This window comes from Canis lupus, chromosome 27 (genome assembly GCF_048164855.1).
Source record: "Canis lupus baileyi chromosome 27, mCanLup2.hap1, whole genome shotgun sequence".
In the NCBI taxonomy this organism is placed as follows: Eukaryota; Metazoa; Chordata; class Mammalia; order Carnivora; family Canidae; genus Canis; species Canis lupus.
This window is the reverse complement of record NC_132864.1, coordinates 14,374,152-14,391,219: the sequence shown is the minus strand read 5'-3', so window position 1 is coordinate 14,391,219 and position 17,068 is coordinate 14,374,152. Positions and strand designations below refer to the sequence as shown.

Sequence of the window (17,068 nt, the reverse complement as noted above, 5' to 3'; positions counted from 1 at the left end):
GATGTCTGTCTCTGATGTAGGAATAGGGAGATCGGTAGCACATTTGTCGTCCTTGCCCCAAACTCATCAACTATTTACAATACCTAGAGCCTCTGTCAATCCTTCTGTGTTAACAGATCATTTTTCTTCTTCTTTTTAAGATTTTATTTATTTATTCATGAGAGACACAGAGAGAGAGGCAAAGACACAGGAAGAGAGAGAAGCAGGCTTCCTACAAGGAGCCCGCCGTGGGACTGGATCCCAGGATCCTGGGATCATGATCTGAGCCAAAGGCTGATGTTCAACCACTGAGCCACCCAGGTGACCCAACAGATCATTTTTCACAGATAGAACTATTATATACAGTTTATGTACACTTGCAAAGGCAGCTTTCTTTAGACATTCAGGTCTAAATGTGGAAATAAAATTATAAACTCAATGAGTAAGTACTGTCTCCCCACAAGGGTAATTATTAATCCAAGGGGGCTACCCAACAACACTCAGCAGACAGGACATCCCCATCCCCTTACCTGGCCAAACACAAAGCAGTACAGCGTCACACCCATGGCCCAAACATCCAAAGCCTGTAAGAAAAAGAGTGGTTCATATAAGGGAACAAGGGGTAGCGAGGGGGTGTCCACTGCTTCTGCAAGGGCCAAAAACTAAATCCTCCAGCTTTCCTCTGAGGAACCACTCCTCCTAGCCTCTGGCTCCACCGAGTCAGGTAAAGACTGATCCAGCCCCTGGCCTCTAGGTGAGCACAAGACCCAGGTCTGGCCAATAAATAAAAGCTTCATTTCCACTAGCCATAGTGATTGGCTTAAGGACAGGCACATGACCCAGGCTGGACCAATCAGAGCCAATACCCGAGATTGTGACAAGGGCTCTTCAAAAAGAGGAATGTTCTTTTCTACAGAGACGGATAAGCTGAGAGGAAGTACCCTGGAGCTGCTGGCAACCCATCTCCCTGGGTAGGAAATGAGTTCAAGAAAACAGCTGAGAGATGGAGTCCTGTTGAATCCCTGTCTCTAGCCAAGCCGGAAGGTGTTCTTCATCTACAAGGTCCAGTAGATGCATTGTTTAAGCCAGTTTGAGCTGGATTTCTGCCACTTAAACCAGAAAGGTGCTGACACAGGCTGAACACCACATCCCAGAGAGGTCCACACACACCTACCTTCCCAGAGAAAATCTTCCGTGTCTCCGAGAGCGACTCAGGTGCCATGAAGGCAGGTGTGCCCACGGTGTTAGAAAGAAGAGCATCGCTGCCCTTGAACTCGTTGCTCACACCAAAGTCGGCAATCTTGATGTGTCCATCTTCTCCCACCAGCAGGTTGGAAGGTTTGATGTCCCGGTGGATGATCTTCTGGTAGTGGACTGGGGGGGGTAGGGTGGGGGGTGGACACCAGATGGGGGAGGAGGCAGGAAAGCCACATGAGGAGCTCTGCATAGCCCATAGAGCTATTGACCTCTCTGCTCTCTCACGCCCCAGGGCCCTTCCAGCTTCACTCTCCCCAGCCTGCTGGAGACCTCTCCAGCTTTGAAAGATAGGGGGGAAAGAATGTCTTTAAGGAAGTTACCCTATCTTCAAAAATGAGTGAAACACTGACTGCCAAGTTACCGCATCTTCAAAAATGAGTGAAACACTGACTGCCAATTATAGTTAGTAACCATCCAACCTAGTCTAAGTCGTGAGTGACGATGGTCCCTGGAGAGTTTTTATTGAGCCCAGCTGGCTTCCAGCTAGAAGCCTCAAGACTTGTGACAGTAAAACCTATTTTCATTTACTAATGCCAACAGTCAACCTGTTCATCATAGCAACAATGACTGGAGCAGGTCAAATGGGAAGCATGGACTACAGAGTAAGACTGGGAACTTAACTTGTTCCTGCCTGGATGTCAACCCATGGGAGAGGACAGCCCTATGGCCTGGAAGACCCAACTGAATTTCTTTGCCAGTGGTGGTGGTGGTGGTGATGATGATGATGATGATGATGATGATACCAGTAATAGGGGGAGCAGTTCTGTTTGTTGAGTGCCCAGACTGGGGCCTGAACCTGTGTTAAGTGCTTCCCATTTCCCCGATTTCAATCTCACAACAATCCTTTGTGATAGGCAAGGGAAGAGACAAAATGTTTAATGATCAGAAACAGAAAGGACACCTGTCAATGAGAACTACTGATATGTACTGGCTGATTTAGACTCTGGTGAGAGACACTTTATTTCCATTTTACAGATGAGAAATCTAAGGTTCCAAGAGGTTAATAAGATCTCCATCCCAAGGTTGCTGGGAATAAGAGACAATGCAAATATAGCCCGTAACAGTGCCAGGGCATACACAGAGTACTGAGGAAAAGTCACTATCAATATTGCTCTTAATTTTTGTGGCAGAAAGGGTTTCTGCTCATCAGGAACATGGCTTTCTGCAGCTATCCAAGACTGCATCTCAGACAATTCTGTTTCCTGCCCACTTGCCTGCACTCCAGGAGGTAAATTCCACTTTCCCACTTGGCCATGCACTAGGTGGGATGCTAACCACCCCTGGGGGAGAGTCCTTCTGCAGCACTCCCCCCCGCCCCCACTTACGGTACTCTATGCCTTTTATCAGGTCCTGGAAGTAGAAACGGGCCTGGTCTTCAGAGAGTGGTTTGAGGGTGGGCACTTCCATCACCGGCCTGAAAGGTCGACACATGCATGAAAAGCAAAGCAGATACACTGGCCTTCACCCTCTCTCACCAGCAGAACCAAGCACCACCTTGAGAAGCTCTGCAGCTCGAGAAGCTTCAGGCATCACAGCCGCCAGGGGTGGGGACACTCACCCTTGGTTGACCAGCTCAAACACTGCAGAGAAGAGAAGAGGGGAGCTATTATATTGGGAAATTGGCAAACCATCTCCCTCCTCCTCCTCCTTCCCAATGGCCCACAGAAACCCCAAAAAGTACAGAAACTAGCACTGGGGCTGGGGAAAGGAACAATCCACTGTGCCAAAGCCTCCACTCAAGGCCCTGCTCAGGAGGCGAGGGGTCAGAGGTTTCTGATCTCCCTGGGACCCCGGTCTGGCTGTACTTCTAGTCCTCAAAACTGCCCAGGAACCCCTGGCCAGGGAAAACAAAGCAGGGAGACAGGAGACAGGCAGGGATGGCTCATGGGTTCCTTTCTTCTCTCCACTCATACCTTGGAGATTCCAGGTATCTGACTGATACTAAACTATGTCCTCTTAGTCAGTCACACCCAGATCCTCAGCTACCTTATGGCAAAGAACAGTTCTAAGGAGGGCAGCCTGGGTGGCCCAGTGGTTGAGCGTCTGCTTTTGGCTCAGGGCATGATCCCGGAGTCCTGGGATCGAATCCCACATTGGGCTCCCTGCATGGAGCCTGCTTCTCCCTCTGCCTATGTCTCTGCCTTTCTGTCTCTGTGTCTCTCAAGAATAAATAAATAAAATCTTAAAAAAAAAGAACAGGTCGGGGCAGCCCCGGTGGCACAGCGGTTTAGCGCCGCCTGCAGCCCGGGGTGTGATCCTGGAGCCCTGGGATCAAGTCCCACATCGGGCTCCCTGCATGGAGCCTGCTTCTCCCTCTGCCTGTGTCTTTGCCTCTCTCTCTCTCTCTGTCTCTATGAATAAATAAATAAAAATATTTTTTAAAAAATACTGACTAATGATGTTAGATCATCTTTAAAAAAAAAAAAGAACAGGTCTAAGGAGACACAACCCAACATCGGTCTACTTAGGTGCAAAGAAGTAGGCCTAGGAGTCTTTAGATTCAAGAAATAAGAACATGTTTCTTTTTTTTTTTTTTTTTAAGAACATGTTTCAACGATCCCTCCCGCATCCTCCACACTGCCAGCTGTGCCAGGCCACAGACCAAGAATGCGTGTAGATTCTTCAAACTCCTCAACGCTCTGTGGTCAGCTGGCCCTCAGACTCTTTACCTGTGACTCTCAATCCAAAACAAGACTTGGAGCAAGAGGTGGGGGTGGGGATTTCCTCACCACCTCAAAGGCCAACTCAGCCCACTGCTCCTAAACAGGGCCTTTCTTGACTCACGTTCACGCACGACATGCAAATGCCTCCCACCATGCCAGCTTCTTCCTGGACCTGTATACATGGGGAATCCCTGCTCCAAGCCACCAAGTGTTAGATAAGCTGTGTTCAGGGAATGCACAGAGTTTTGTTGTTGTTGCTGGGGGTTTTTTGTTTTGTTTTTTGCATTTTTAAAAATTGAAGTGAAATTTTCATAATATAAAATTAACTATTTCAAAATTTACAGTTCAGTGGCATTCAGTATTCACAATGTTGTATGACTTTTGCCTCTACCTAGTTCCAGAAAATTTGCACTCCCTCTGAAAGAAACCCCATGCCCATTCAGTCAGGCCCCTCCCTCTAGGCCTTGGCAACACTAATCTGATTTCTGTTTCAATGGATTTGGCCATTCTGGACATTTCATATACACAGAATCATATACTATGTGACCTTTTGTGACTGGCTGTTTCACTTATTAGCACCATATTTTAAAGGCTCATTCGTGTTGTAGCAGGAATCAGTACTTCATTCCTTTTTATGGCTGCATACTATTCCATTGTGTGGCTATGCCACATGCTGTATATCCAATCATTAGCTCATGAACATTTGGGTCGTTTACACATTTTGGTTATTGTGAATAGTGCTGCTATGAATATTCCCATTGACGTATCTGTTTTTAGTTTGGGGGAGTATATACCTAAGAGTAGAATTATGGGGTTACGTTGCATACTTATTTTAATTTTATCCTGTTTGGATAAACATAATAGGAACATGAAGCTATCTAGGAAGTGAAAAATGCACACAATGAATTTCAAAATCAAGTGAAGAGTAACTATGGAGCTGTCTGTTCTAGAATTATCTACCCACATTGGAATTTCTTACAGAAGAAACTATAAGGTTGTTTCAAAGATCTCCAAGGGCTAACGTGGCTGAGGGACAAGAGTTAGCTCTTCAGATAAGAAGGCTAAGGTTCTGACCAGAAAAGGAACTTAACTGTCTCGGGCCCCTCCCTGTCTTCAGGTTCATCAACCAGTGTTGAGTAAGCCCAAGTTAGGGCAGATCTGCCTTGGCTTCAGGCCGTGGTTAGAAGCAAAAACTAATGACACTAAAGGGAAGGTTTCCATAGACAGGCAAGCTAGCCCCTTCAGCTCTGGCCTATCCTACCTTGGCCTATCCTACCTTCATTCTGGAAGTCTTAACTTTCAAGAGCTGCTTCACAAATTTATGTGCTTCCTCCCCAGCACAGTAACTTTGTTGGTATGGAGGAAGCTAGCCTGTGAAAACAGGTCTCTTTTCAGCCACTAATAGTTTAACCCCCTCCTGGGGCTGAGAGGTGGGTGGGAAGTTTTTAGCCTCTAGAAGTACTGTGTGTTCTGTGCTCTTTGAGGGTCAGGCCTGTATTTGTAGCTGATACCTACTACCCAGCCTCATACACTACCCTGTCTGTCCTTGACACACATCTGGGATTGGAAACTAAAATACAACCCTGTCGGGATTTTCAAAACCACTCAAATCACATATCAGAAGTCAGGCTGGCTCCCTTCTATACCGCTGCCTCAAAAAAAGAAAAACTCTGTCCATGAAGTTGCAGATTCAAATGGCTTAAGAAACCCCTCTTTCAAGCTTGGGCAGGTTCTTTTCATACTCATCCAACTCCTCTCAATGGCTCCCTTCTTGCTCTAAAAGGCAAAGTCTTACAATGGTGTGACATGTCCTCTGCCATCTGGTCCCCACTGTCCTGAACAAATGTCACCTCACTAAGGCATCTCAAGGAGCGGCTCTATTTCCCAATCCCCCAAACTGGAACCGTCTGGTTCCCCTGACCCTGCTCAGATTTGTTTTTTTCCATGGTGTTGTTACTTTGGAAGGCTAAGCATAATACTTAAGTACTGAGGGTATCTGTCTGTCCTTATTGGAGGGAGAAAGTGCCCTGAGGGCAGGGTCTTCTTTTTTGTTTCCAGATAAACCTAGAACAGGGCCTGACAAACTATAATGTTTGTTGAAAGAACAACTAGGCACCTCAGAAATAGTCCAGAACCATGCAGAGTCAGGTTAGGAGCCCCAAATAAGCAAGTTATGCTGGGAATGCCATTCTGGGCCTAAATTCTTTTACATTTTATGATTTATGCTGTAGTTCCTTCAAACTTCACTCATTTGCCTACTATGTTTATGAGCTGGCTATATCTATATACCACATAAACTATTATTTTTTTCATATTTTTCTTTAAATTGACTCAGTTTTAAAATTTTTAGCCTTATCCTAGGTAATGACATCCATGAAATCATGAGTTTAGTGTGCTGCTTTAGGTTTTCCTGTACAATGATAAATTAATTCTAAAAAAATTTTTAGGGACACCTGGGTGGCTCAGTGATTGAGCATCTGCCTTCAGCCCAAGGTATGATCCTGGAGTCCCGAGATCAAGTCCCACATCAGGTTCTCTGCATGGAGCCTGCTTCTCCTTCTGCCTATGTCTCTGCCTCTGTCTCTCTGTGTCTCTCACAAACAAAATCTTTTAAAAAAATAAAAATAAAACAATAAAATTTTTTTAATGTCTATCCATGTACCTCTGTAAAATCATCTCATATATTTAAAGTGGCAATGATACCACATTTTGAGAAATATTGCAAGTCTGTGCTGTTCACATTTTTTATAATGTTTCTTTCTCACATAACTTTTTTAAAGTTAACACGTCCTATGTTATTTACTGTGTAGCTTCTAAATCATTCCTAGAGGAAGATTTTATAAGTTCTAAAATTTACAAACAAAAAATAAAAAAATAAGAGTTCTAAAATTTGAATATGGACTGCACCCTAGATGCTCTTAAGGAACTGGCATTGACTTTTTCAGATGTAATAACGGTATTGTGACCACACAGGAGAAGGTCCCTATGTGAGATACACACTGAAGTATTCAGGGGCTGAAGCATGAAGATGTCTGCTACTTTTTAAACTTTGGATAGTTCAGCAAAAAAAAAAAAATACAGAAATGGATGTGTGGGTGGCTAGACTGATAAAGTAAATCTGACAAAAAAAAATTAACTGTTGAATCTAGTTGGTAAGTATACAGGTATTCATTGTACTACTCTTTCATCTTTTCTGTAGGCTTAACATTTGTCATAATAAAAACCTGGGGCAGGGAAGAGAAGGAGATAATGAAAAATAAAACGTCCTTAGCTACAACCCTTCCTTGGAACTGAACCACAGCAATGACGTGAGGAGAAAGTGAGCTCTGAACTGTTTTCAAACCAGACCCATTCAAACCAGACCCCAGATAATCAATCACTCTCCTTGTGCAACAAAGGATGGTCCCCATGCTCATCCAGAAGACTTGTAGTGCCCACCCCCCTCACCTCCTTGATACCCCTCCTGGCTGTCGTCTGTACCCACTTGAAATGCACAGGCTCATTTGAATGTCCACCCAAGCCATATTGCAAGGGCACATTACCTATCAATCACATATTCCTGAGCCCCACAGTCTGCTATCCAGTTTTGAATTAGTCTTGCCCTTCCTTCCTTCATCGGTACCTATGCTCAGAGCTGATGGAGGACTGACCCATGTCCTCACCAGTTTTTAAAAATCAAGTCTCCGAGGACACGCCTGAGTCCTTCCATTTCTTTGTGCAGTGCCTTCCAAGACTCCATATGCCCCACCATGACCTAAGGCTCTCCATCCTCATCCCCATCCCCTTTCCGTGGTTTACTCTGTCCCAGTCATGTTTTTCTCAATCACGTTAAGCTCTCACCAGCCTTTGCACTTGCAATTCCCTTTGCCTGGAATGCTCTTCCTCATTTGTAACAGGGTTGTGTCTCACGTGAAGTGGCCCCTCAATCCCTCTCTCAGATCATCCTATTTAACCTTCAGAGGCTCCATCTGAACTTACCTGGTTTATTTAGCTGTTGACTATCTGACTTCCATGATTAGAATATCAGCTTCACAAGAGCAGGAGCCTCATCTTTCTCACTCACCAATGCATCCTTAGTGCTCAGCATGAGCAGGCGCTAAATTAATATTTGCAAATGAATGAATAGGACCTCCAGATAAAGTCTCAGCAAGCACTCCCTTCCACCTCCTGCTTCCAACCAGGGCTGCAACCTCACACGTGGCTCACTGTGGGACCAGCTCTGGCAGGAAAGAGGAAGCTGTCGGTCCTTGGTGAGAGATGGTAGGGACAGGGGATGCTCAAGAGGACCCCTGGGCTTTGGCAGGTGCAGCTGCCTGAGCTAGGGTGGCGGATGGCAAGGGCTCTCTTACCCATGTACAGATGGTCCTCATTGGGGTCATCCAGGACCTATTGGCACAGCCACATGGAACAGGCCAGAGATGAGGAGCAGGGGAGAGGAAGAGAGAGAAATGATATGAGCAGGGAGGAAGCAGCATCCACATGACTGCATTTGCCACAGGAGGGCTGTGCTTTCCACTGGCTTTCTGGTTAAGATGAAGGGTACAGGAAAAAACTCAGGGTGTGTGATCCAAATGGCCATCTGGAAAATAGGCACTTTCTAGCCCAATCCTGAAGAGTCCAAAACACCTAGAAAAGAGGTTACAAAACGGAGGGGCAAATTCCTCCCCTGGAAAATGGGGGGACCTGGTTGGTTCAGCAACTCCTGACCTCAGGGTCATGAGTTTGGGCCTCATGTTGAGAACAGAAATTATTTTAAAAAGGGACGCCTGGGTGGCTCAGCAGTTGAGCATCTGCCTTTGGCTCAGGGCATGATCCCGGAGTCCTGGGATCGAATCCCAATCGGGCTCCCAGCATGGAGCCTGCTTCTCCCTCTGCCTGTGTCTCTGCCTCTCTGTGTGTGTCTCTGTCTCTCAGGAATAAACAAATCTTAAAAAAAAAAAAAAAAGAAAAAGAAAAAAGAAAAATTACTTAAAAACAATTTTTTTTTAATTTCTCCCCTGGGAAATGTCTCAGCTTCAATAAAAACCCCACCTGTCTCCTAGGGAGACAACGTGATCCTCAGGGCAAAAATTCAAATCCTGTCTGGGCTCTTCCGACTCCTCTATGAAGTGCCCCTCTGACCTCCTGCCCTTGCAAGAAAAGAAGTCTCCCTGCCTGGAACTGCCACGGCATGTTCCTGCTCTCCTTTCATGGCCATCCCACTTTCATCTTGTCACTTCTTTCTATCTTTCCCCCTCCACATGTCAGCTTGTAAGAACAAGGCCCATAGTAGGTGCTCAGGGAATGTTTGATGAACGTCTATGTCCATCTGGCGAACGTCTGATATTTGTCCAACAGGCAGGCTGGCAAACAGTCTTGTTAGGTAGACAGGTCAGATGCCACAGGGCAGTAGAGACAAGAGAGATCCCACCAGGACCCAGATCCACTTGATAATCCAGTGTCCTTGAGCTTCCTCCAAGATGGCTGACTCCAACAGCAGCAAATTGAAACTGTGTAATTCAGTGACAGGTGGAGACAGCTGGCAGCCACTGTCTCTCTCCTTCGGGAAGAAACAAAGGCAGGCTCCTTGGCTAGACAGGTCCTCCTGCCTCTTCCCACATCACCCTCACTTTTCCCAGTCAACCAAGATCCACAGGACAAGAGCCCTGAGAAAGAGATGCACCCTAAACAGAGGCCCAAGGCAACCCACCTAGAGCCCTGAGCCCTGCCCTGTTGGGGGAATCAGACCCAGGACATGGCCTATCTACAGCCCACACCTAGCAAGCCCCAGGAAGGCATGGCTGCTAACCCTCACACTCACCAAAGGCAGGGATGTACCCCCAAACAGAGGACACCAGCCCTTTGCACATGCTGTTCCTCCCTCTGCAATGCCCTTCCCTGTCCTTTCCCTATGATCTCCATCCAGAGAACAACCAGGGCCATCTCAAATATCCTTTCCCCTAAGAAGCCTTCCTTGAGCTCCATGCTCCTGCAGCACTGCCAATGCATGTCCAATTCTACACTTTATCACATCCCATTTACAAGTCCTGTCATCTAGACCAGAGGTACTCCAAATAGGTTTGGGGACTTCTAGGGATCCCCAAGATGCGTTCACGAAGTCAAAAATGATTTTCACACAAAAACTAAGATAATATCTGCCCTTTCTACTCTCATTCTCTATTAATAGAGCAATGAGAAACCACATGGCATGAGGAGTCATAACAGGCTGAATGAAAGAGCAAATACGAGAATCCAGCCAGACATTAGCAACAACAAAAATTTACAAAAATCTGGGGCAGCCTGGGTGGCTCAGCGGTTTAGTGCCGCCTTCAGCCCAGGGCATGATCCTGGAAATCCGGGATCAAGTCCCACCTTGGGCTCCCTGCATGGAGCCTGCTTCTCCCTCTGCCTGTGTCTCTACTTCTCTCTCTGTGTGTGTCTCTCGTGAATAGATAAATACAATCTTAAAAAAAAATTTACAAAAATTTTTACCTAAAATGCTAGGGTGCCTGGGTGGCACAGTTGATTAAGCATCCAACCCTTAGTTTCAGCTCAGGTAGCAATCTCAAGATCTGGGATCGAGCCCAACACTGGGCTCCATACTCAGCACAGAGTCTGCTTGGGACTGTCTCTCCCTCTTCCTCTGCTCCTCCCACCACACTCCCTCTCTTTCTCACCATCTCTCTGTAAAATAAATAATCTTAAAAAAATGTAAATGCCACTCTTCTTATATTTTTTTCAGACAATAGAGTTATTTTTCATAAAAATATATTGTCATATAATGGGACTGTTGTTTTTAAATGAATAAACAATTTTTAAATTTCTCAGTTTTAAATCTTAATATGGCAAATAATAAACACAACCCACATAAGCAAAACCTTTTTGGAGTCTTCAATAATTTTGAAGGGCATAAAGGAATTTTGAGACCAAAAACTGTGAGACCTGCTGATCTAGAACAAGGGATGGCAAGTATAGCATAAAAGCCAAATCTGGCCTTCTGCCTGTTTTTTGTAAATAAAGTTTTATTGGAACACAGCCACACCCATTTGTGTGTGTGTATGTGTATATATGTATATACACATACACACACACACACATACATACAAAAGCTCCAAAAACAAAAATGGATAAAGGACAAGTCTCGGTATCCCCCTTCCCCTCAATTTCTCTATCTGTAAAATGGGAGTAATAAATAGTCTTAGAGAAGGGTGAGGATAACATGAAAGAACAGGGGTGAAGGAATGTGGAGCAGTAACTACTAGTCAGCCCTGCAACAGCTGTTAAAACTGTCATGGCTCTCCCTAGAAACCAGTGGTGCGGCGTTTGGGTAACAACAGAGCTGGGCCTGGACAGTTACCATTCTAGCCTCCCTCCTCCCTGTCCCCCCAGCTCACCTCCACCAGCTTCACCACATTGGGGTGGTCTAGCTTCTTGAGGATGGCGATTTCCTGGTACACCTGCTCAATGGGGCCCCTAGGCTGGATGCAGCCTCCAGGAGCGAGCCGGGTGCCTCGGGGCGGGGGGCGACCTGGAGGAGACAAGCCCATCCCAGTATCAGGGCAAACAGCTCTTCCCCTGCAAATGGCAGCTGGAGTTGGGACAACCCAAGCAAGGGGGTCTCGGCAAGGCTGGAGTGGCTGAGGCCACCAGGGGCCATAAGTGGCTCCTCACCTGTCTCCTCTGTTGCTAGAAATGAGTGAGGCTAGAGACCCAAGCCCCTTGATCAGCTTTCTGTCCCCTCCTTCCCATCCCATTCCTCAGGGCATAGTGACAGGAGTCTCTGGGACCTCTACCCAGACACTCCCCTGCAGGGGGCACCATGCAATGGGATCTTCTCTGTCACATCCCAGCCCAGCACCTAAGAACAAAGGCCTGGCCCACCAAACTCACGTGGAAAGCCTGCCTGTCGGATCAGCTTCTTTTTGGACAGCACTTTCATTGCCTGCCAGGGAGAAAAGACCCCACATCTCGATTAAAATGGAGAGTTTGGTAGAGGGAGAGTTCCCTCTGCTTCTAGGCCTGTCAAAGCTCTTGGCGCCTTGATGGCCTCAGGACTGAGTGCTTCACCATCAGAGTGGGTCAAGCAGCTGCAGGTGGCCTGGAGGCTGGATGCCAGGGTCCCTCCCAGCCCTGAGGGTGTTTCTGAGTTTCCAAGTCAGCTCTCCTGGTTGGGCCCACAAGCTTTGGGACTTGCTACAACTGAATCAAGACACTAGTGAGCTGCAGGGATGGATGAGGGACTGGCTGTTTTACACATGGGCCAAGTGAGGTTCAGGTGTTATGTCACTTGGCCAAGGACACACAGTTGGCAGATGTGAGAGCCAGAATTTGAACCCACGCTGGACTGACTCTAAAGCCTCAGCTACAAGGGCAGTTTGTCCCACTACCACCTGGTTCTGGGTGCTATGAAGGATGTAGAAATGATAGCCCAGAGTAAAGATATGAAACGTTTGCTGAATTTATCCATTTTCTTTCTGACCCAATCACTTTGCCTCCCCATTTCCCTATCTGTATAAGGGGAACACCACTTCCTTCCTAATACACAAAAGGAAATGACCTAAGAATAAAATGAAACAAGAGCAAAGAAAATCTTCCAGAAAGCCAAGTTCTGGAAAGGAGGCTTTTGCAGTGGACAAGGGTGGGGGCGGGGAGGGGGATATGGATACTCACATAATAGGTATTGTCATTTTCATTGTAGGCCAACTTGACCACACCATAGGAGCCCTGGATAAAGGGAGACGCCCATTACATACTGTCTAGAAGTTATAATCTGCAAAATGAGGACCCTAATACAGGGGCTGCAAACCAGCAGCCAACTGGCCAAATCGGCTCTGCAATTACATTTTGTTGCATCTGCAGTTTTTAGAAAGTTTGAGTTAATCGCTAATATTTAAAAACAGAAAGATCAGATATAAAAATCTAAATTCTCAGCTTCTTTTGAAAAAAATCAGATCTGGCCATATGGACCTATAACCATTTCCACATGTTAACAGTTTGCCATAGTCCTCACCACTCCCTACTTCCTTAGACCTAGCATGCTTTGCTCATTTATATTACTCACTTGCTTTCTATTTTGGCATTTGAGGTTTTGACCCCTGCAAAGATACTGCCCATTGGCTGAAATAAAAGCAAAAATAGATGTGAGAGCACCTTAGAGGGGGAAAAAAAACCCACTAATGTTGGTGATATGGAATTCCCTCAAAGCTGCCTGAGCTTTTGTGGAAACACATTAATATGCTGTAGAAAGAAAATAAACCAGATGGACCACTAATGATAAAACCCTCCCCCACAATCTTGCCTCCAAGGGCTTCTTCCCACCCCCAGCTCTAGCGGGTTCCCTCCATCATATCTGAGACATTCTCGGTAGATGCAGAAAACCAGTCTGGCTCCTGGGATATTTACCTTTCCAATTTCATCCTTTAGCGTGTACTGATTCAGCTGTACACAATCCTGGAGAGTTAAGTGGAAACACACAGAATATGAATTGTAGGTTTGTAGCTCGATACATTTTTCACAAAACAAACACATGAACTGGGACCCAAATCAGGAAAGAGAATACTGCCAGTCCCCCAGGAGCATCTCCCAGACACTGGGCTCTCTCTACGGTGTCCACTATCCTGACTGCTAACAGAACAGCTTTAGTATATTGTAAAAATGTGATTATACAGTATGTACTCTTTTAATATCCATGTTTAAGAAGTGTTCCCAAAATGTTCATTTTTAATTAAACAAGTAATCCTGTCTAAGGACCATGTTGTCCTATAAAAACATAAAGTGGCATAAGTGGAGAATATCTGAGTGACCGTGGGGCAGAGAACGGTTTCTTAATGGTTTCTCAAAGGTTCTTTTCATACAAAAAGTACCAATATAAAAGGAAACAAATGATAAACTGGATTTCATCAAAATTAAAACCTCAGCTCTTTGGGCAGCCCGTGGGGCTCAGTGGTTTAGCGCCGCCTTCAGCCCAGGGCCTGATCCTGGAGACCCAGGATCGAGTCCCAGGTCAGCCTCCCTGCATGAAGCCTGCTTCTCCCTCTGCCTGTGTCTCTGTCTGTCTGTCTGTCTCTCTCTCTGTGTGTCTCATGAATAAATAAATAAAATCTTTTAAAAAATAAAATAAAACCTGAGCTCTTTAAAAAAATAAAACTTTGGCTCTTTGAGACACTCACTATTAAGGAAACAAAAGGCAAGCCACAGCCTGAGAGAAACTATTTGCAAACACATCAGAATGGCATTCAGACAGATAAAGAACTCCTATAACTTATTACCAACAACACTCTAATTTAAAAATGGGCAAAAGATTTGAAGAGATTTCTCCAAAGAAGAGATACAAATGATCAAATAAGCACATGAAAAGAGGCTCAAAAAAAAAAAAAAAAAAAAGAGGCTCAACATCATGACTCATCAAGGAAATGTAAACTAAAACCAGACCCATTAGATTGGCTAAAATCCAAGACTGATCATACCAAGCGTTGTCAGAATAATATAGGGCACAGAGAAGCTTTACGCACTACTGGTAGGAATTTAAAATGGTGCACCCTCTTTGGAAAACAGTTGGGTGGTTTCTTAACAAGCACCTCTCTAGGACATAGCCATTCTGCTCCTAGCTGTTCATCCAAGAGGTGTGAAAACTTGTGCCCATGCAAAGACTTGTAGACAAATGTTTGAAACAGCTTCATCTGTAATACTCAAACACTAGAAACAACTCAAATGTCCACTGACAGGTAAACGGATAAACAAACAGTGGTCCATTGCAGACAATGGAATGCTAGTTAGCCATCAAAAGGAAACAGACGACAACATGGACAAATGTCGAAATCATCAGGTCATCAATGAAGCTAAGTTAAAAAAAAAAAGAGTACATACTAGATGATTCCACTTACAGAAAGTTCTTGAACTTGCAAACTAATCTATTATACTAAAAAGCAGGTCAGCAGTTACCTGGGAAAGGGGAAGAAGGGGGAGGAATGTGTCATCGGGTGTGCCCAAAAACGTCTGTGATCTTGACTGGGGTGAAGGTTTCACAGATGTATACATTATCAGAACTGATCATATTGTACACCTGAAATATGTGCACTGTTTTACTTCAATTATACCTCAGTGTAATTAGGGAAGAAATGTTAGGTGATAGATGAAATAAAACTGAGAAAAGAAACATGATAGAAAATAACCCTTCGAAGTGTTACAGATAAGCCCAACACTTCCCCTGAACCCCCCCACCCCAATTCTAACCCTTTCCCCAAACCTTGATATCAGTTTGGTGCATAAACTTCCAGGCCTTTTTCTATGTAAATGCACGCATACATGCACCTGTTGAAAATACAGAGCATTGTTTTGGGATGGGGTTTGCAGAGGCAAAAATGATGTCACACTAGATCATTTCTCACTCAACAACGTCGCTGGAGACAGTTCCATGTCAGTGTGTACACAGAGACCTGCATCTTTTGACCTGCTGTATAGCACTCCTCGGCTCACAAAGCCCTCCCTTCATCAGGGGACATTTTAGGATACTTCCACTGTTTCTTTCCAGTGTTGATTTCATTCCCTTTAGTCCTAAAAGGATGTGACAGGCAGAAGTGGGGCCCTGCAGAGCTGACCTAAGAGGTCTCGCTGCCCCTAATCCAAGCCCCAAATGTTGCTGAATTCATCTTCCAGATTCTACTCTAATCCTATTAGCCCCTGACACTTCCAGGGTCAAGTCCTGACTCCACTCCTCTGACCTTGGCAGAGTCGCCTAGTTGTCCACCAAATACCAGGCTCTCCTTTCTTCCTTATAAATGGAGAACTGGCTGGCAACGTCTGCATTTCCCAGCCTTTCTTATAGCCGGGGTGGCCACATGTCTATGTTCTGGCTAGTAGGAGGTAGACAGAAGTTGTTGGGTAGAGTTTCCAGAAAAAAGGACTGACTTAGGAGGCAGATGACTTTTGCTCTTCTTCCCTGTTCCTTCTTCCTGTCTGGAATGAAATTGTAATGGCTATAGTCACAGCAGCCATCTTGAGACCACGAGGTTTTAAGGACAACAAAAGAACCAAATGGGTCCCAAATGCTGACTTCAAGATTTATTTTACATGATAAATAAGCCCTATTGTTGTTGTGGTGAAGGGGCTGTGTGTCTCTATTTCTCTAGGCTGACTCAATTCTAACTGAAATAAACCTAAATTCTCCCTCTAGCTCTGTTGCTGTGGTGCTCCCCACGTGGGCCCTATTCTTTAACTAGCTGAACCCCAGATTGCCCTCCCCCCCACCCCCCCCCCCGCATCCTGCCTTTTACCTCTGGGCCTTTACTCATGCTGTGCATTCCCCTGCACTGAACTCTCTCCAGTTATGAAAGTCCTACCTAGCCCTCAAAAATATAGTTATATTATCAGCCTCTCTAGAAAGCCATTCTCTATGTCCATGCTTCTCCCAATTAAATTCATTCCTTCCACAAATATTTTTGTGCTCCTACTATGTGCAAGGTACTGTGCAAGACGCTGGGGACATGATGGTGGACAGAACTGTTCCTTCTGAGCTTACGTTCTAGCTGGGGAGACAAGCCAAAACCAACAGACACACATCTGTGATGAGTGCTGTGTCAACAGGGTGACAGAGTAGAGATGGGCTGGGACCGAGGCTGCTTACAGAGGGTGGTCAGAGAGGCTCTTCAGAGGAGGAGACATTTGAGTTGAAACTTGGCTGTCAGAAGAAGACAGCCCTGCAAAGACAGGGAGAGGTTCCAAGCAGAGAGGACAGCAGGGGTAAAGGTAATGGAGGGAATGGGGGTGGGTATCTGAGGAATACAAAGAAGGCAACGTGGATGGAGCCCTGGGAGTCGGTGGCAGAAAGGCAGGAGATGGGACAGGGGCAGAACAAGCAGGGCCTTGGTGAGCCCTAGTGGGGCTTGGAGTTCTAACCCACCTCTCAGAAGTTTTCAGTAGGAATCAAATGAGAAATATGCATACAGTGCTGAGAGCAGGGCCTGGCACCCTGCTGTGAGGCGGGAAGGCCTCTCACCCACCCCTACCCCCAGCACAACTCCTGATCAGCAGCACCTGCATCTCTGCCAGAGGCTCTCTGTGGCCCCAGAACTTCCCTGGCCACTCTCAGGGCAGGTCACCCACTCCCAGCAGCCCTCACCAGCTACCCCGGCTCTCAATCGGGATCACTCTGAGGTACAGAACTTTCTATGCTGTCAAACAGGGTTCCCCAG

The 17,068-nt window shown here is 45.8% G+C and overlaps 1 protein-coding gene across 6 annotated transcripts in view; it reads right to left on the bottom strand.

Moving 5' to 3' along the window:
• CAMKK2 (calcium/calmodulin dependent protein kinase kinase 2) overlaps positions 1-17,068 on the bottom strand; it is a 48,463-nt gene that overhangs the window by 15,198 nt on the left and 16,197 nt on the right. For all 6 annotated transcript variants that reach the window (XM_072802459.1, XM_072802464.1, XM_072802463.1 and 3 more), the window contains exons 3-11: positions 13,281-13,328; positions 12,549-12,602; positions 11,769-11,820; positions 11,273-11,406; positions 8,249-8,285; positions 2,795-2,816; positions 2,562-2,650; positions 1,154-1,353; positions 510-563 (exon numbers count right to left, since the gene is read on the bottom strand). In XM_072802459.1, coding sequence (XP_072658560.1) covers positions 510-563; positions 1,154-1,353; positions 2,562-2,650; positions 2,795-2,816; positions 8,249-8,285; positions 11,273-11,406; positions 11,769-11,820; positions 12,549-12,602; positions 13,281-13,328 — 690 coding nt within the window. The remainder of the gene's footprint in view (positions 1-509; positions 564-1,153; positions 1,354-2,561; positions 2,651-2,794; positions 2,817-8,248; positions 8,286-11,272; positions 11,407-11,768; positions 11,821-12,548; positions 12,603-13,280; positions 13,329-17,068) is intronic.